Here is a 19,870-nt window from a genome sequence, read left to right on the forward strand (position 1 = left end):
AGGGGGGCACGAATTCGCTGTTCGGTGGGATGCAAATCACTGCTTAGTTGGAGTTTACTAGTTGTAGGACTCGCTGCTGTGCACGGCCATAAACTGTCAAACCTCACGTTAAGTAGATAATAAATTATACTCTAACTGAATTTGATTGAAAAGTCTGAGACTTGTTTCGACTTAACGATTGCAAAAGACTCGATTCGGGGCATACTCCTGGTTTCAAATTCAAGAGTGAAATGTCGAGTTCATCACTGCTGATTGTCATCTGGCTGACACTAGCCTGCACTCAGTCTTATGCCGAGGAGTTGAAATTGCTCCAGGTGATTTTCCGACACGGCGATCGAACGCCAGTGTACGCGATGCGGAACATATACCCGCTGGATCCGTACATCAACGAGACCTGGTATCCGAACGGTTGGGACAGCCTAACCAAGGTAAAGTGGTTTTACAATCAACCAAGCTCGAGTGTTGAGGATTTTTCAGCGAATCTTCATTGGGTTTTAGAGTGGAAAAATACGGGCTCACCAACTTGGCTTATTCTTACGCGAGAGGTACGGGAGCTTTCTTGGGGACGTTTACCTCAAGGACAAATTTGTGTTTCACAGTAGTAATACGCACAGGGCAATCCTAACGACCCAGCTCGTAGCTGCCGGACTTTTTCCCCCGACAGAAGTTGAGAGGTATTCGAAACGAAAACCCGGAAAGAGATTCAGCGAGCTCTCGATCACTTTGCATTCCTACCCTGCAGGTGGCATCCGACTCTTGACTGGCAACCGATACCCGTTTACTCGGACCCCGTAACATCGAGTTTTCTCTACATGTACTCCAAACAATGTCCCTCGTTCATTACACTGCGACGTGAGCTGGAAGAAACTGATGAAAAATTAGTCCGCCGTGCCCAGGGGTTGAAAGAAACTTTGGACTTTGTAAGTCGTCACGTTGGAGTCCAAGTTACGCAGGAAGAAGTCGCGCTTATTTACCAAAACTTGTACGCAGAGGTGGGACATGTTACCAGGGTTTGATATGATCGATGTAACTTCGGCTAACTTTGTACTAACAATTTGTACGACCCATTTTTCAGTTCCAGGAAAACAAGGTATTACCGCAATGGACTAACGGCATATTTCCGGATGGAAAAATGAAGGACATTGCGTCATATGAATACGTTATCCAAAACTATAACAAGTCCCTTATTCGACTGGGAACAGGTATGAGGGTTCGAACGATGAGCTTCTCGACTTGACGTATTTGAACACACGTATGTATATCATATGTTTTCGTAGGTCGTATGATCGGGGAGTGGATGAAGAATATTGATAATTTTTTGAACGGCACAGAGAGTGGTAATCCCAAGGCCATTTTCTACGGAGCACATGAGCTTAACATTGGAGGGATTCTGGTTATACTCGGAGTATTTGAGTCGCACATTCCATTCTACACTAGCGCAATTATCCTCGAGCTTTCCAAAGTCAATAACGAATATTTCGTCAAGGTACAGTGGAACTTTCGGTAGCGTTCAGCTTTTGCACGTTTTTTTTGTCGAGCTGCAATCAATATAATTTCTTCTCAGCTAGTCGCTAAGAAGTCGTGATTTGCAAACGGTCGTTTCATTTTTTCATCACCTTTTGTATTTCAGTTCTTGTACAGGAACAACGGCGTTCTTCGGGAATTGTTGATACCAGGGTGCAGCAGCGCCAATTGCTCGCTTCAAACATTCCGTGAATTGGTTGCTGATTTTATTAGTATCGATGATCCTGTGGCCCAATGCAAAGGAACTAAGGTCCTATCATAATGCAGCAATTTGATCAGTTGCGCATCGGAAAGTACAATTGATTTCACAAAAACAACATCAGCGTTGTAATCTCATTACCTCGTTGAGTTTTCTACACAGTTACGTAATTCCATTATTGCATCCACGATCAGTAATCCACAATCATGTGCAACGTAATCGTTACAAGATGTTACTCCAATGTTTCGCCGCTGATTAAAAAAAAAAAAAAAAAAAAAAAAACAATTGCACTTGATTTGTGAGAGAATGTTTTTCAGCGACTACCAAACTATTTACCATGGAATTTTTCCGCCAATTCTCGAACCTCATGTGTGAAGTCAATCTATCGGTCCCACACAATTTACAGCCCAGCCAGTGTGAGTGGCAGTATGTTGTGTAAAGGTACACCACTGAAATTTTGGTGAAGTAGATTTGAATTGCATAACACGTGGGTTACGTGACAAAAATGGGTTGCAGATCAGGAAGGAGATTAAGATGCTGAGTAATTTTATATTAAATTGGAAAACATATGGATGACAGAACAATCTTCGACTATTGAATGCCTCTTCTTCCCCTCGTCAATTGTAGTATACTTGGTCATCGGTGAAACCACGGAATACGCTTGGAGTGAGTCGCCTGTAATGACAATCAAGTTCCTCCTGTGACGGTATAATTTCTCGAGTTAGCTCTAAGTACTTCTCAATTCGGCAGATGGATCTACAGCCAGGTAACCGAAGCGTTTTCAGCTGCTCCGTTACTCCAGTCCACAGCATCATCTGAGAGAAGAAAGATACTTTACGATGGTGAATGGACCATCGAGTAATCTCGATAGAAATGGAACTATGAGAGAGCTTTGGCAATTAGAGCGTTGAAAGGACAAATTTTACCCTTATGAAACGCTTTCCACTTTTGTTCTGGAGCAGTTCGACCATGACTGCAGTACCGAAGAGCGGAATTTTGGGTTCGAGGATTCCATGAGCTTTGAGAAAAGCAGAAACGGTGATTTCGTGGCCACTGTAAAGGTAAATCTTCCGTGGTTTTTCTTGCGTTCTATCGAGCTTCATGTTGTCGATGAATTTTTTCACCAACGGTCCGCTTTCCAGCCTCTTAACCTCCGGCGTGTAACTCCTCATATGGTAGTAGAGGACAGCGACCTCGTTCATGTGGTCGAAGACAGCTTGCGTACACCATTCGGGCAAAGTTAAGTTCATTCCTTTCTGCACGAGTAAGAGAATCTGGTTAATCCCAGTTACGTATAGCTCACATCCGATTGGTCAGCTGGCATTCTTACCTGTGCAGCCAGAAGACCTTGGATCTCGTAAATCGGTACCGGATCCGTAATATTGAGGCCAGTTGTTTCCGAAAGGAACTCGAAAAAGTTTTTGTGTATTGCGAACTGCTCCTGGAAGTGTGGAAGTCGTTCTATCCGAGAATACGCCTCCTGGAATCTAAAGCAGTTACGTATTATCTCGTTTAATGTCAAAGGCTGATATTTGGGGACAGTTGATACATTATACCAACTTTGGACACTCGTGGGCCCGGAACAGGATGTCGATACTTTGCGGTACGGAGTGAATGGGGATAGGCATCCAGGGCAAATCGGGATTCCAGACTTGATTTGCTGAAGGGGGAAAAAGGGCGGCCAGAACCAGCTGAAGGGACATCTTTGTACGATCGAAGTTTGAGCTGAGGGCGTAAACATCACTGTGTACATAGGTAGGGCCCAGCAAGTCTTTGTACCGATCTTTCAGCACCATTCCCAGCTGGTACTCCCGCATCTTTCCAGTCTTTAAACACAAAGTAATTTTCTTGGCGCAAATCATATTTGCCTCATGCTTAAGAGAAGTACGGTAAAGCTTGCGATAATTTCAACATATTTCACAAATCTCTTCAGGCTCTTAGTAATCGGCTTTGCAACATACGTTTGTCAACTGGCCAAGGCCCCACTCATCATAGGTGGAGATATTGTAGATGTCGTTTGGGTACAGCTCTTTAGAAAGTGGAGTTCTCTCCCCATGTCTGAATAGCTGAGAAAGGAATAAATACAGGATTTAGTATCAGAAATGATTTTCAATCTTCGAGCATGATTATATCAAAAATACCCAACGTAGAATTAATCGATTTGAGCTTTGTCACTCAATGAAAGTACAACCGATCGAACAATTTTTTACCAAATGCAATGCGTTTATGCGAATTTTTTTTCACCTTGAACTGAAAAAGGAAGACAGAAAAATAATCACAGTTTCACTGTTAGTATGGTCAACATTTTACTCACCACTTGCACCTGGGTCACTTTTACTTTGGCCCAATTTGGCGTGATGATGGAAAGCACGGCCAGAGCGATGACGGCAATGATATTTCCTCCCATTCTGAGAATCTGAAGTATCATTGAATGGTTCTTTAAATAATCACCGATGGCTGGTCGATACAGGCTCGCTGTTATCTGGCATCTGACCAAATGCTTCTATAAAGTCTCAACCGTTCCATAATTAGTGCTATCTAGTCGAGGTTATCGAAGTTCACATGTTCAGGGATCACAATGATTTGGCAAGTTACTTCGAGCCGTCGTCAGCTCATTTCTAGTTTGGAATTTGATTTCTAGTTTATCGTAACATAGACGTGGTCGATGCAAATGTAAGAAAATAAGTAATTAGGAGACAGTAAGCCTACTAAAAATGTCAAACATTATTTGAAACTTACCTTTTTCTTCGCCCTAGTTTTATTTGAACTTTGACAAGTCTTCGAATGCAGATCTCTCTATTATTCTGAATAGGAACTGTCTATTCACATACTTATCACGCTGCTGGAATGCTTATGAAACGTTCGCGTGGCTCGTTTTTTATTCGTTGTCCACTGCAGCGATTAATGATCGTTCTTACCCGCGTGGAGAAAAGATATATGCGAAAAATGTATGAGCACGCGGCGTATATTTGCTTTGCGCTTTATATGTGTGACGTATGCTATATATATATGTATATATTATATTATACATATACTTGCACGTATGTGATAATAAAGTACATCGCTAACAATATATTGCGTATAAATTCGATACGAAACTGACACGTGGTCAGCACGCAAATTAGCAAACGCGTGATTATGCAAATACTCTCGACTTTATCGTTCGGAGTTTGTGAGATTTTTTTCAATTCGCGAACAATGACTAAGTAATTTTGTATACTATATAATTTTAAACATTTAAACTACAGACAAATATTTATCAGCATTGTAAACAGACATGAAAATGGCTGTACAAGATCACGATAACGAGCCGGTGTCGGTGCAGCACCGTAAATCATTACCCGCATCTCATTATCATCTCTCGTTACTGGTTTTAAATGTACCCGCAACTTATCAATTTGAATCGTAGTCGTTCGAAAAGTACCGAGTTTGGCCAACCGTCTTTCGGAACTCGACCGAACAGCATGCACACAGATTCCGTGATCTGTTCAGGAAGTGTCCTTGCGTAATTTTGGAACGTCCCCCTATGCGATGCACAGCCAGTGGCGAGAATACATTTCTATTTCTGGAACTAGTCGGTTCGAAGGTTTTACTGCATCAGGTTGCGTGTCGAAGAGCCCTGAAGAAAATCCGTCCAGTAGTTGGAATCAGTTTTTCAAATGATTTACCATTGGAACGTTTATTTATTGACCCTGGCCATAGTGCCTGTCGTTTTTTGCTTGGATCTGAAATTGGTGCAAACGGTAAGTGTCCCACGATGCGGCAAAATGATCCTTGTCCAAAGGTTTTACCGGTGTGTTTTACTTTCAGCTGTGCAGACACGGCGACCGCGCGCCTCTTGAAAACAACGCTAAGTGGTACCCAACGGATCCTTACATCGATGAAAAGTATGAACCAGTGGGACACGGCGGATTGACCGTGGTGAGTATGGTGTCATTTATCGTTTTTCCAATATCTCGGATGCCGTTGTTTCCAACAGGAGGGTCGTAACCGGTCCTTCGCCTTGGGTGAGTTCTTTCGACGAAAATATTTTCAACAATTGAACCTATCCGAGTACTCGGAGAGCCTGTTCATGGCCCGTTCATCGAGCTTAGAGCGATGTCTGCTGTCAGCGCAAGCTGCTTTGCTCGCTCTGTTTCCGGGCAGTAAATCGATTCCGATTCATCATCAAATATTTTCAGAGGATCTGCTTTTTCTAGGAGTTTTTATTTGTCCGGCAGCTGGGTAAGATTGGTCACTGCCCGAATATACTGAGCTGGTTCTAGCAAACATAAGCAGCAAAACCTTTCTTGCAGCGCTGACAAGGCTCTGGCCGATAGAACACTTCAGAAATTAGATGGATTTGGAAATTGGACTTATCTGCGGGAATACATTAGCCAATATTTGGGTCTCAACGCGACCAGATATCACGCTCTCTTCCTTTTCGACACGCTGAGGGCTCAGGTAAAACGAATCTTGTCCAAAACAGCGGACACTTGCTATCGGTAAATGTGACTGACCTGCAAAGAATTAAAACATTATTTTAAGTTTCTGGTCTGTCCTTGTCGTTAAGTGCATAAATTCGTACTTCGAAATGGTTTGCAATAGTTGTTATGAGTGCTTGTCTTCAGAGCTTAATGGGGCTGCAACTGCCTATCTGGACGAGAAAGATGTACCAATCCGGTGAGCTTGAAACAGCTGCCGCCTACGAATACCTTTTGCAAAGCTACACTTTGAGGCTTAAAAGGATAAATGGAGGTAGGTAGTGAATCGCGTTCTTTCCTTCTTTCCTCTACTGAAATATTGAAAGTAAAGAAACTCACCCTTACCGGTCGGAGATCCATCTCCGAACTGGCTGCTGCACAATTTTCTCATCCTTTAAAGTTCCGCATTCAACGCATATAGAACAGTCCCATCCTCTTACCGATTGACTCCCACGTTCACAGGCATGTGGATCAGAGAGTTCATTAAAAATATGGATGACGTGGCAAGTGAAAGGAACTCGTCCAAGATGCTCCTTTATATGGGTCACGAGGTCAATATAGCAGGTCTTCTTAGCGCGCTGGATAAGTTTTACCTCCACGTGCCGAAGTTCAGCAGCTGTGTTATTGCCGAGTTACACAAGGACCCTCGGAACGATCAGCACTACGTGAGAGTGAGTACATTGCGATGTAACTTGAAATCCGGTGTTCTCTATAACTCATCGTAGGTCCATTCTCTTCGGTACTTTTATACCGTTCGGTTGACTCCTTCACCATGTTGTTTTAGCTGTTCTACAAAAAATCCGAGGAACTTGAAGAGCTTCCCATATCAGGGTGTTCGATACCCTGTTCGTTGGTACATTTCAAAACTCTGACCAGGCACCTCACCCTGAGAGATCCCTCACTAGAATGCGGATGGAACACACCGTAAATTGATCTTGAGTAATTTTACGTCAACAATTTGTACGACTTGATTTTTAGATTAGTTGAAGGCAAATTGAGGGAATTTGTCAACTATGCGTAAATTGTTGATTTTCCGTTAAAGATCCGTGATTTGTGGATGGTCTACCGTTGTTTCTTCATCTCTCGTGTATCAGATCTTTCACAGAAATAAAGTTGTTCCTTGGGAGTTACGGATACTAGGCTGCAGCAGTATTATCCGTTATAAAAATATGATATGACCGATGATCCTATGGCTCGATGCAGAGAAAAATTCCAGGATGGGAGGAACTAGGCTAAAATTTAGAGAGTTACCGTTTTGTGTTGATGAATTTATGAAAGTAATTTTGAAGCGAAAACTTTATCAGTACGGGGGTGATTTGAAACTCGATGAGGCGAAATGAAACGACTATAGATGTAACGAAATGAAACTACTATCGATGAAAGGGATAATTATTCTACTCCTGATACTGCATTCTCCTCATTCTCTCGCAGTTTACTCTATGAAGGTTTCACTTCTACCACGTGTGAACTGTTATGAAACAATTGTACTATAAATAAAAATTTCATACCAAGCAAACGTCTTCTTTACATTCATTATAATATAAATATTATTGAAAAATGTTTCATTATCTCTTTTTCTTTTCTTGCACAGAATATGGCTGTAAGTTATCTTAGCTCCAATTTGTTTACTTTTTTTCTATACTGTCCATTTGATTATTTCTTTGACATTGTTTCAGCTCTTTTACAAAAGTCAGACCAACTCGAAGAGCTTTGTATTTACTGTGTTCAATACCTTGTTCGTTGGTAGATTTAAAATATCTAATCAGACACCTCACCCCGAAGGATTTTTATCATCTTCAATTAAACTAACAATAAATGCAATCTGTAACAAGTAAGCCCTTAGGAAGGAAAGTATTGAAAAAACATTTCATCGCGAACAAATTTTCAAATTTTTCCACGGGTTATCATCTACAAATAATCATCTACTGTACCCTGATTATAAATTTATTATTGTTGCTTGTGTGCGCCTTATTGTTTGCAGCACACAACCGGCGTCGATAATCTGGGTTGCCTCAACTCTGGCGCTTAGCAATGCAATTATTATTTGCACTGTAGAAAACGATTTTGTTTGTTAAACATAGAGATGAATTTGGGAAATCAGGTAATATTGTGAACAGCGTTAGGACGATTTTCACTTCTAGTAATAAGTAACAGCAACGCTTGTTAAGAATATCGTGGGGCATTTCTTTTCAGATAAAAGATAACAAGAAGTTATACAATTGCAGGTTGTTAGAGTGTGCAGAGACGCATATATATGCACTGCCAGAGAAGGTAACTCGTTATAAAAGTTTAGCGTCGCGAACTGGTATTGCGTCTGAATGATGTCGAGTGGGGTGTCGAAGGGGGGAAAAAGCTCTTAGAAAATATCGACGCTTTTTCCGCGATTCTGAGTCTGACGTTGATGTCTTATTATCGGTATCTTATTGGCCGTATCGTGACTTTTTCAGCTATCTGTCTCATTGTTGGATACATGTTACTCCGCATTCCTTAATGCCCGTACATATATATTAACGGAAATGGACGATAAGTGAATAAAATGTGTCAGAGAAAATTTTTAAATCAGGAAAATATAATCAAAACTTTGGGAAAAGTATCGCGTTTCGTTTTCGTTTAATCAGTCAGTGACTTCGTAGATTGAAATATGCGTAATACGAGTATAACGGATGACGTATTGAAAAGCGAGTCCAATCGCAAAGGTATTCAACGTTCTGACAAATCTAATTCCGTGTCCGATACGAAGCGCGTTGCGAAAAGGAAAATTCGGTTTGAATTCCCTTTCGACGTAAATTAGTTTTGTGTATACTCTGTATACTTTATAGCATTGCTACATAGCGTTGGACAATTGGCGCTTTTTGAAAGCTAAATGGAATCGTTCAGCAGATCATTTTCCTGCCAAACTCCGATTTGTTATTAAATACTGGCGCAAGATTAGCGTATTCGAAAATAAACTAACGCAAACTTCGACGCTCCCGAAGAAGTCACTTTATTCGAGATTTCATATCTTGCAGCGGTGCTTGAAAAGAGGCTTATTTTGCAAAATATTTGCCCGGTCATAAGTTGATCTCAACTGCGGACAATTAGAAAATTCCTAACGTCAAATCAGACGAACATAAGTATAACCCTCGAGCATCTAGCAATCGGTCAATTGGGATTAAAATAATCTTAAATATAAATGTTCAAGGAGAAAAAAGATCTTTAAGTTATGAAAATCATTTTTCTGCCTGTTAGTTTTTGTCAAATCTTATGAATAAAGTTTTTTTTTGTATCATAATTGGCGATTTGTTGAATGCACAAAAATCGCTATTCGTGGGCGTTAACTCGATAAATAATGCGTATATAGAAAAACATTTCGGGATATTAAACTACGATATATTTTGGCTCGATTCTATAAATTTTTTTTCTTCAAAAGCCATTTCTCATCCCGTCGTTTTGGTTATAACGTCAATCTCAGTTTCCATCAGCTATGAATTATTAATTGGTAAAAATGACTGCTCTGCTGCTGCAGTCATGATCCATCAAAGGATATTTGAATTTTACCATTTTTTTTTTTTTTTTTCATTTCAGAGAGCAGAAACAGGCACCAAAGAATCGAAGCTTAATATTTAAAAATAGACTCGTCAATTTTCAAATTACTCATTTGTTACTGTGCACAGGCTTGTACAGTAATGTTCATTGCTAACTTGTTTTTGGCTCGAAACAAAATGCGAGTTCGATTCCACACGAATTACGTGACAATGACTCCCAATTCCTCACGAGCTAATATTTCTTCAAGGTACTAACGAACATTACTGTAAACAGATATTCCATACAAAGTGTAAATCATCGGCGACGCATCTTACACAATCCGTATAAGATTACGGAAACTTCGGTCCCATTCGTCAGGATCCGATTTACTCTTGGGTAATAATTCAAAATGACGTGGCGCCATGACGACAGGACGATGAATCGCCTGGGCGTGAATTTAATTGTTCGGAGTCTCGGAGATAAAATTTCACAAGAAATTGCGCCGAAAGTGACACATTGAATTGAGCGATGAGAAGAGAAACAGGGGAATTAGAACTCCGGCAAAAACAGACGAGACGAAACGAGAGGGAGACGCTGACGCCTTGGGGAGGAAAAGAAGTTAGGTACGAGTGCGAAATAATATGAAAAACAAATACTCGGGCTTCTCTTGCAGCCTGCTGATTTTTTTCACAAAATTTATCTCACCCATTTCGGAGCTTACAAAGGATTACCTTACGGTCTCGCTGCACGCGTTCCCTTACAGGATGAGCTTTTTACTCCTTGCGTGATAAATCGATTGACTTCAAGAAGAGGATAATTTGGAGATGAAGTTTATGCGTTGAAGGAGCGTGAGAAAAGAGATGGTGTAACGAAGTGAATATTATTTGATCATTACGGTTGAAAACTCTGCTACTATAATTAGAATGATACATGGGAAATAATGTAATAATGTATGAATATACGGACAACACTTTTTTCGAATCAAACTTACATCAATTCTGGCATCTACCCAAGTATGTTTCAACTCTTATTACAGGTCTTGTAACTCCTGTTATCGGATTTGTAAATCTTGCCACAATTTCTGTAAATTCAACACTAAAAAAGTTCTGTCCACATATTCATCACTGTAGATGTAAAATCTACATTATTTTTCGTTCCTTGTACCGATTAAAATCGATCGCAACAAGTATTCTCCCTATAATTTAATTTCATTTCGGTTGGATTTCACGTCAGTTGGCCAGCAATCGTCGAGCCTTGATTAGTCCGGGGTTGTATAAAAAATCGCAAGGAAAAAGATTGAGAAAAAAGGCAAGAAGTGCTTTGCTCTACTTTATTATATACGAGACGTGGGTAGACGTACAAACTAGACAAACACGTGACGGATCGGCTCGGCGTCCGGATACGGATGCGGAGGCATATAATACGCTTTGCGATATACCGGGTGTCCGCAACAAAAATATCGAATTCGATCGAATTGGGCGTGCAAAAACACGCAAACAGAATAATAGATCAAGGCGAGAAATTCCGAATTCGCCGGTCGAGTGGAAAAAAAGGGAAAATGTACTATTCAAATTTAGCGCGTATTACCCAGAGTGCATCGCGAAGTGATTGATAAAAATTTTCCAGCAACTGCTTACCGTTGCTTTGATCCGGTGTGGATACTGTCTGTGTTTTTTTTTTTTTTTTGAGTTTTTTTTTTCTTTTTTGGTTTCGAAAACTACACTTGCCGCGAATCGCGGAGGATGAAATCGGTAAGTTATGTGGCGAATTTAAGGTAGGACTCAGCGTCAATGGATCGTTAGTGCCAACTGCCTGCAGTCTTTTACAGACCCTTCGTTCGCCTTTATTCCGACTTTCTCATTCGTCCCGTTCAGCCCTCCGTCTTTTTCGGCTTTTCACTTGAGTTCAAGCGGGGCAGGGTAATCAGGTAATTAACGCGAGCAATCAAATAGCAATTAGCATCGAATTAAGAATCTTTCCTCGAAGAAGAAAAGATGCGAGTAAAGGAGAAAAAGATGGGGGAGAAACTCGCCTCCCTTTCAAAATAAATCCATTGAATTTTTTTTTTTTTCTCTCCGAGTCCCTACATTCACCTTTCGCCCTTCGCATTTCTCGCTTTCAGGCAACGACGCCTTTTCTTCCCACTTGATATCTTTGCGCGCACACTTTCCATCTCCAAATTCCACGTATTGATGATATTGATTTTACGCACAGTAAATTGTACGCGAATTTCCGTGCTGAAAGAAAATACTTTTTTCATAGTCGACGCATGTGATATAACAACACAACGCACTTATAGGTAGTATGTGTAATTGTGTAATTAAAGCTTGAAAGTTTTCTCTTTTCAATTTAAGTTCACCTCCGCGTTCATTAAAACGATTATTAAACCGTTTATCACACTGTATATAAGAAGGAATAAACAGAGAGAGAGAAAGAAAAAAAGAAGAAGAAAAAACAACTCGTAACTTTCCGGTCATTACGAAAGGCAGGCACTTTTATACAATTCTGTGTTTTTTTTTTTTTTCTCCAACCTTATAATTAATTATTCCTTTTACGTTTAATAAACCAGACATTCGTTACAGAGAAATAATTTGATTGGCACAGGCCTCGTCGTGCTGCAATAAGGTAATAAATTGTTAATTAATTTTTTGTATTCCCCCACCAGGGTAAAAGCTAGCTGCAAAAATACGAAAATATTCCAGACCTCATTTTGCGTTCCTCAAGTACGCCGCGACAATATTTAAAACACAGATTGAAACGCACCTTTCGTTATTGTTGAAATTCTTTATTTCGGTATAGACAAATTATTCAGGGTCTCCGCGGGAGTTTTCGGCGAACATTATACGACACCCTAAATATTAAACAAATATAATCGTGGTAATGGAGAATTGAAATTATCCAGTTAAATTTAGGCCGGTTTTATATAAAATCTCTTTGTTCTGTCACTCGGGCTTCCAAATGCGAGTCTCGATCCTCGTTGCAATGAATTTCATAGAAGACTTTTGAAAAATATGCCACCGAATTGCCGTTGAACTTTTTTACCTTCCCGGTCTTAGGATTGCAAAACTTATTATAATACATGCTGCTATTTCCTAACAATTTTCCATTCAACTTTCTCCTAAGTCGAAGAAAAATTGTTACCCACGTTATCGGTTTATTACGTTATACACACGCAGTTGTTTACGCACTCTCCTTAAATCTCACTCATTTGACAGGTCTCATTATTTATTATTCTTCGATTCAGATTTATCTACACACGTCTTGGATTGTAAGGAATGGTTTTTTTTTTTTTTTTTTTTATCGTAACCGTTGTCACTCGCGGAGTTTAACAGTTGGAGTTGAAAAATAATCAACTTGTTGTTAAATTTCCACCAGAATCTTGATATATTTTTTTTGTTGCAGAATTTATTATGTTGTTTTATTTTTCGTTTTGCATGTGCGCGAGTTACTCGATTTGTATTTTATTCAAACGTTCGAGTTATTTTCTAATGATAAAAAATTCATTGGCATCATAATTATTTAGTATACTCGCATGTATACATATATTATACACACATGTATATATTGGTCACTTTTGTATGTGTATAGTTAAAGTAATTATGACGCGTGGCAGATCGATTAAACGCACGTATTTTATAAATAAAATATGATTGAATTTTGGCAAAATTGATTTTCATCTGAAAACTGCATTCTACGATCTTATTTTCGCATGGAAATAAAATGATGACGTTGTGTACGTGAATAATTTTTTAACAATATTATACAATAATAACTTTGATATAAATAAAAATTATTTAATCGGCATAACTTACGTAACAAATTTCATGTACATACATATATATATATATATATATATATATATATATATACATCATACTATACTATAAATAATTTATTTCTTGAAAATCACTCAGCACTGTAAATGGATTACAAGAATTTTCTTCCTCCACGCCGTGACGATCATTCAGCTAATTGAATTTCGCAATTGTGTCAAAATACGACTAAAACACTCTTCGTTTTTACCTACGTCATTAGCTAAACAAATTATCGTCTCTTATACGTCTATACTCAATAATCTCTTTTATCAATTTACTAATTACCTTACACTTCATAGAGTTTCATTATATCGTTTATACAACGTTACAATTACTGTACAAGACACGCGGATTGGAAAAAGATCAGCTTCACCGTTTACGAAATAATATACGCCGAAGCAAATATTTTTTCAAGACCTGTTTTCTTAATTTTTATATTTTCTAAAATGTTTTTTAGTATTTGTCTTTTTTTTTTACAAATTCACATGGTATTATTATTATACGTATTAATCCACTTCCTAACCCACATCATCCATTTTATACAACAGGTAAGTGTATTCAACGTAACACACGATGTTATTATAATTTATTTTAACCAATTAGTTGCACTGGAGTTCGTTGCTAGTGTTGTTTCGATGATTTTTTACACGGTATTATTTGTCGTAAAGAGAGAGAGAGAGAGACAGCAAAAAAAAAACAACAACAACCTTGACTAGCTAATTATGACTTCGATTCTTCTTACAATATTTGTTGTTTCTGTATTTGGTTTCTCTTTACTTTCATTTCCAGTGTTCTCTGATTTTCTTTACCTCCTCGACAATGAGTTTCCTCCGTTCTCTCTTTCCTTTTCTCGTCCTAAACCTCACCATGATTGTTCATTTCACCGTATACAACAACAACGTCGAACGAGTACGAAAAGTCTCAAACCGCACCCCGCGAATTACGAAAGAACGAGTTCAACACTTCGGTGACGATCGCGAATACAGTCCGAGTGTTAAATCGGCGGCATTCCCGAATCCTCGCGGCCGATTTTCACCGTCTGCTATAAGCACGTCTCCTTTTGGTCCACGTTTACGACAAGGGCCGAGGCGCTAGAGGGGATGTTTTTTTGGACGGGAACCCCGGTGGGCACCTCCTCGAGTATTGGTCAAAGGGTCGTCGTCCGCGAGACAGCGGCCGAGGGTGGCGGCGGCGGGGGCGGCGGGGGCGAAATCACCACGTCCGGTTCACCGGCCAGGTCGCAGTCGAACCTCCAGAGAATGCTCTCAGGGTGGTCACCTCCTGCAGAAATTATTCGAGGGTCAGTAAACGGCGAACCGACGTTTCGCTCTCGCTCTGCCAACTTTGGATTGCTTTTGCTCCGCGGGTGGGGCCGAGAAGACACTAGAAACCAACTATTCCGGCTCCGTGATGAGATTTCGGGAGTGCAGCGAGAGGTGCAAGCCGGAAAACTCGGACGCCTCGCGAGCAAACTTGTTAAATTTTCGAGAGTTCGGGCAATTGCGAGCGTTGTTTCGAATAAGCGGCATTTCGAGCTTTCGCTCTACACTTTACCAAGTTTATTCTCATCAGTTGTCGTCTGGTAGATTTTTCTTTTTTTTTTTTTTACGGATGCTTATTGGCTCCGATTGCGGGTACAAGAATCTGCATCATTGTTGAGAGAGCCGGGAAAACAGTAAAAGCGAATTATTTCTCGCAAATCGGAATTTTATTCGTGAAAATTTTGAGAAAATTTAATTTCTTATTCTTAGTTTTTTTCAATAATGCGTCAGCTGTTCGATCAGCGCATAGAGGACAAGAGTTGGCATACAATTTGCTATTTACAAAAAAACGTTTTATAACGTTAGAGAAAAACTCTCCTATTTCACAATCTTTCAACATTTTCACCCCACGCCTGAGAAATAACTCGATGTCGTACGAATCAGCGACAAATCTCAGCCGAGTCGGCATTTCTCGTGTTTTCAGGATATACAGGGTGCCTCATTTTAATCGATCGAGTCAAGCTTAATCAAACGATTCAAATTTACGTGTTAAGTAGGTACATGCGAGTACTTTTTTATGCAGAATTTGACGCCCTTTTCAGATGCCGATAAAAAATAACGTACCGGTTTGCGTCAAGACCTTCGTCTGACCTCGACGACTCGACTTACGGAAAATCGTAAAGCGACAGATTTCTCTCCCCCCTTCAAACTTTGCAATTTTTGTCCGAAAAATTTGTCAATTGACTCGGACTCTCGGCTACTTTACTCACAGACATTTGACTTTGGATCGATTGAAGCGAGACACCCTCCGCAATCTAACTGACCTTGAGCCAAGCCGATGCCGGAAGAGTCCCGCCTCAGCCTCGGGGGTGGAGGCTGATGATGCTTGTGCGTGTGAGTGTGAGAGTGGCCGTGGGCGTGGGTGTGATGCCCGTGGGTGTGGGGCGGCGGGGGTGGGTGAGTGTGCGTCGAGGGGGTGGTTCTGGTGCAGGGCTGAGGTTGCAGACGAGGAGGAGGCCTGTGCTAGGTGTTCCCCCCGACTCGTCCAACCCCCCTGCATGTGTCCGCTGCTTCGAAGCTCAATGACTTCTTCATCTCCGTCATCGGCAACGCCCCAGCCTCCTGCTGGGAATCATTTACAGGTGTTAGCCATATCGAGCTGTCGATAATTTCGTGGGTCATTCGGTTACGTTTTATTCAATCGCTGAGCAATATTTGCCGGTGCGAAAGTTGCCGAGAAGCGTTTGTTCTTATGTTGCAGGATTTTCTTCTTTGTTACCACTCGGTATTCTCCGCTGTTTGCATTTATTTCGACGCTTAGTTTTCGCGTACGGAGCAACGGGGGTGGAAAGAAACGAAACTGATATTGGTTAGAATCGATGGTTTATACGCGGTTCGTTCGTGAGGGTGGAAGACTCTCGGCCAAGAAGAAAATTTGCATATGAATCTGGCAACGACGCGATCCTGACATGGTGAAAAGTGGCGAAAACCGACGGGTGAGCTTGCACGGATCATCTTCTTCCAAACACGTGTTTCCGGTGTTCGATTTTTACAAGTACGAGACAGCCTCCCGCGGTTACTCCCATAAATATCTTTATTTCCATTGTCGTGAATTTGAGCTTGCAAAATTTCACGTAGGAATAAATTTCAAACGAAGAGCAAAACGAATTACTCGAGAAATCTTCGTAGGGATAAAACCTCAAGAATATTTACATTAAAATATCTACTGGACGTAGTTCTCAAGGGTATTGTGCGAGAATAGTTTAGTTGCATCGACGTCGATGAATTCCGTGAAGCGAGGCATGCATATACACGCAACAGGGAAGAAAGGATAAAGAAAACTTTGATCTCTCTTCGCACTCGTCCTAGAAAGAAAGTAAAAATAAACAAAACAAAATAATAAAAGAATAAAAAAAAAAAACAGAAATGGAAATACCTGTATACATCATATATTGCGAAACGAGCGAGAGTGCGAAAACGAGACAGTAAAATTGAGCTGAATAAAAGCGAAACCCTCTGAGGGAAGTTCTCTTATACATGTACACACACACACACACATATATATATTGAAACTCGATAACATTTAGCGCTGGACGGGGTCCAAGTTCACCCTTTGTTCTCTGCCCACTCATTGTTCTCCTGTACTTCATATTTCTTTTCTCACCGAGGCCCGTATTATCGCAAAGACAAACACACATAATACGTGAGCACTTCATCCCCTCGTTCTCTGAATACATATGTATATTTTATCACGTTCAGAATTATTCGAGGGTTGCAGCCCTTTTGCAGAATTTTGGAAGAGGGATATAAGCTGATATACTTTACGGGGGGGAAACTTTTCTCGTTGTTGCCAGGAACGAAGCTTTTATTACGTATGTATAGAGAAATCAATCGAGGGGATCAGCTGCCTTTTTTCGGGCTTGAAAAATCTACTCAGGTTTTCATGAGAAAATTTTCTAATTTTTTTTCCTCCTTTCAGGTCGAATAAATTTACCCCCCCCCCAGAATTGTTTTTATCAATTATATTTTGTCTGGCTGCCGTCACGTCGGTGATACGCGTGTATGAATGATAGTAGGTTGAACAGAGAATTAGAATAAATAAGAAACAAAAATTGAACTTGGCGCTCGAACGCGTATTTTTCCTAATTTTTTTTTCAAGCAAATAAACTGTTTCTCTTAAAACTTGCGAGAGCCGACTCCTTGGCTTTCATTAATTTTAACCGTAAGACATAAAGCGCTCTTTCTCCCGTCAGCAAAGACCGGCGCCTCGACTTCATCAGGTTTTTTTTTTACTACAACGTGACGCTAAATTTCATCCCTAAACTGCGGAGTCCTCGTTTCCGTATTTTCGTTAGCTCGCCTCTAATTCCGTCGGAAGATTACTCGGACTATATAATTTTTTCTCGTCCCCGTACTATTAAGATCACTCGAAAAGATTAGAATTGCGGTGATAAGAAAATATTTCTAAATTCTTTTTTACGGTTACACGGTTATTAAAATAGTAGATGGAAGAAAACGTCTTTCCTGACTCAATCAATCACGTGCAAGCTCGCAGTTTGGTCGAGAACAGAATTGAAAAAATTTGCAAGGAAAACAAGCCGACTAACTTCGTACGACGGAGCGTCGGAGCTTTCGGCAAATACAGAAATTGGCGATGGTGTCTTCTTCGATTTCAGACTTCCTTTCCGTTCGTCTCTGTCCTTTCCGCGACTTCGACGGTGTTTCGAGCAAGTAAGTAAACGCCAACAACAATTACTTCGATCCGACTACCCGGCAACTTCCTCCGTTGCACGCCTGTTAAGCTATGCAAATTTCAGCCATTTCGAGTATCCTCATTCGCTCTCCTCGCGCTTCCCTCTTCCGTTCAGCTGAGAATGCAGCTTTCCACCTTGCACGGGCAATTATCAAACTGGAAAAGGCGATCCTCGAGTTATTTCAACCGAGAGCTATGATACGACTGTTGCAGCAGCGAAAAGCCGTGCAGCGCAAGCTTTTCTCTGGTACAGGAGAAAATTCGGAATGTATAATCCGAGCAGCTGTCTATTGTTCCGGAAAAAGTATACTCCGTCTACGAAAACAATCCTGCACTTTAAAATTTCTACTCTTTTTATACCGTTCTACGTATTTTTATTATGCAAAGGCAAGGAATGAGACAGAGAGAGAAAAGGGGAGGCAATTCTTTTCAAATTTTATCCCTGGCCCCGTTTCTTTCCCACCGTTGGATTCGGATTGTACGACGATTTTCCCCGAATCTGTCGACTCCGCAGCAGCCGGCCTGTTTTGAGGCTGACAAAGCGTTTTCTAATAGCTTGGCTACAGGCAGTGATTTATTTGCTACCACTCCGTTTGTCTGGATTTTCAAAGAGCGCCACGGTCAAATTCTACGGTAAACTCGAACGGCGGAGTCGATGCGAATGCCAAATACATCTCACAATTTTCTTTACATTCGTAACGTGAAAATTAATTATCTGTTAAATTTATACTTCTCGACAACTTTCGCTGATGCGGCAAATGAGCGGAATAAATCCGCATTTTAATTGAAAGTATGTAGTTAAATTAATTCACTTGCGATCTGGGCTTTGAATTCTAACGAATTATTCAAAATTTGGTGTTACAGAAGAAAACCATAGATAATTTCTGTGCAATTAATACGTAACATTATCTTTTTCTTTTTTTTTACAACGCATGCAATCAAGTCGCCATTATTCCTATGATGCAAATTCAAGCTGCAAACTGAATGCTCCACGTATATAAAAATGCAGTACGGGATAAAGCAGTATAGGAAAAAAAAATAAATAAATAAAATATTAAATGAAAATACAGTTTTCAAATTAATGAAAAAGTCTATTTCTTGTTGCTAAATTAAATTGCCTCGATAATTTTAGTAATTTCATATTTGCCAATTCTGCGGTAAACCATACATGCTCACCGCGTTATCACGTTCTGCATGATTGGATAAATTAATCCAGCGCTTGCACAAACTTTATACATTTATATATATGTGTATCCAATATTTAGGTATTATACAAACGACGAGTTGTATCACACAAAACACGAATATCGTTAACGAAATGCGGACAATCTAAAACATAAATAACCCCAATATACAATACAATATAATATATTGAAGTATACATATAATGTAAACTGTTATTTTCATCGTGCAAAATGCAAACAAGTAGTACAAAATTTAACGAACACGCATTTAACGAAGTTACGACAAAAAAAAAGAACAAAGCATTAACAGACAAAATTCAATACACAAGTTACAATCGCGTTCTCATTTTTTGCGGTGAAAAACTTTGCCGTTTATTTTCCATTCTCGCAATGCGAGTAAAGAGAGAAAGAAAAAAACCTCGTAATATAAAAGAATGGAAAGAAGAA

General features: G+C 40.1%; 3 protein-coding genes across 9 annotated transcripts in view; 1 reads left to right on the plus strand and 2 right to left on the minus strand.

The window, feature by feature from the left end:
- The first annotated feature begins 230 nt into the window (after positions 1–230).
- LOC124303031 (uncharacterized) lies at positions 231–7,651 on the plus strand. The gene is made up of 14 exons (XM_046759745.1): positions 231–428; positions 499–674; positions 743–992; positions 1,076–1,202; positions 1,278–1,486; positions 1,631–1,783; positions 2,686–2,784; positions 5,365–5,466; positions 5,534–5,644; positions 5,703–5,947; positions 6,019–6,166; positions 6,334–6,460; positions 6,649–6,857; positions 6,971–7,651. The coding sequence occupies exons 1-14, from the start codon at positions 231–233 to the stop codon at positions 7,112–7,114; spliced, it is 2,298 nt and encodes a 765-aa protein (XP_046615701.1). The 3' UTR covers positions 7,115–7,651.
- LOC124299974 (venom acid phosphatase Acph-1-like) lies at positions 2,259–4,646 on the minus strand. The gene is made up of 6 exons (XM_046753503.1): positions 4,038–4,646; positions 3,685–3,789; positions 3,284–3,549; positions 3,054–3,210; positions 2,650–2,979; positions 2,259–2,538 (listed from the first exon to the last, which is right to left on the minus strand). Exons 1-6 carry the CDS (start codon positions 4,149–4,151, stop codon positions 2,341–2,343), a joined length of 1,170 nt encoding a protein of 389 aa, XP_046609459.1. The 5' UTR covers positions 4,152–4,646; the 3' UTR covers positions 2,259–2,340.
- Positions 7,652–14,659: 7,008 nt separating the features above from the next.
- LOC124310188 (glutamate receptor ionotropic, kainate 2) overlaps positions 14,660–19,870 on the minus strand; it is an 89,648-nt gene continuing 84,437 nt past the window's right edge. For 3 of the 7 annotated variants that reach the window (XM_046773977.1, XM_046773974.1, XM_046773979.1), the window contains one exon: positions 15,887–16,111. In XM_046773977.1, coding sequence (XP_046629933.1) covers positions 16,010–16,111 — 102 coding nt within the window. In that variant the 3' untranslated portion in view covers positions 15,887–16,009. Of the gene's footprint in view, positions 14,787–15,059; positions 15,150–15,810; positions 16,112–19,870 lie in introns of those variants that run through there. The other 4 variants (XM_046773978.1, XM_046773975.1, XM_046773980.1 and 1 more) reach the window with 3 other exon arrangements.

The sequence above is a fragment of the Neodiprion virginianus genome, chromosome 1, assembly GCF_021901495.1.
Source record: "Neodiprion virginianus isolate iyNeoVirg1 chromosome 1, iyNeoVirg1.1, whole genome shotgun sequence".
Lineage (NCBI taxonomy): Eukaryota > Metazoa > Arthropoda > Insecta > Hymenoptera > Diprionidae > Neodiprion > Neodiprion virginianus.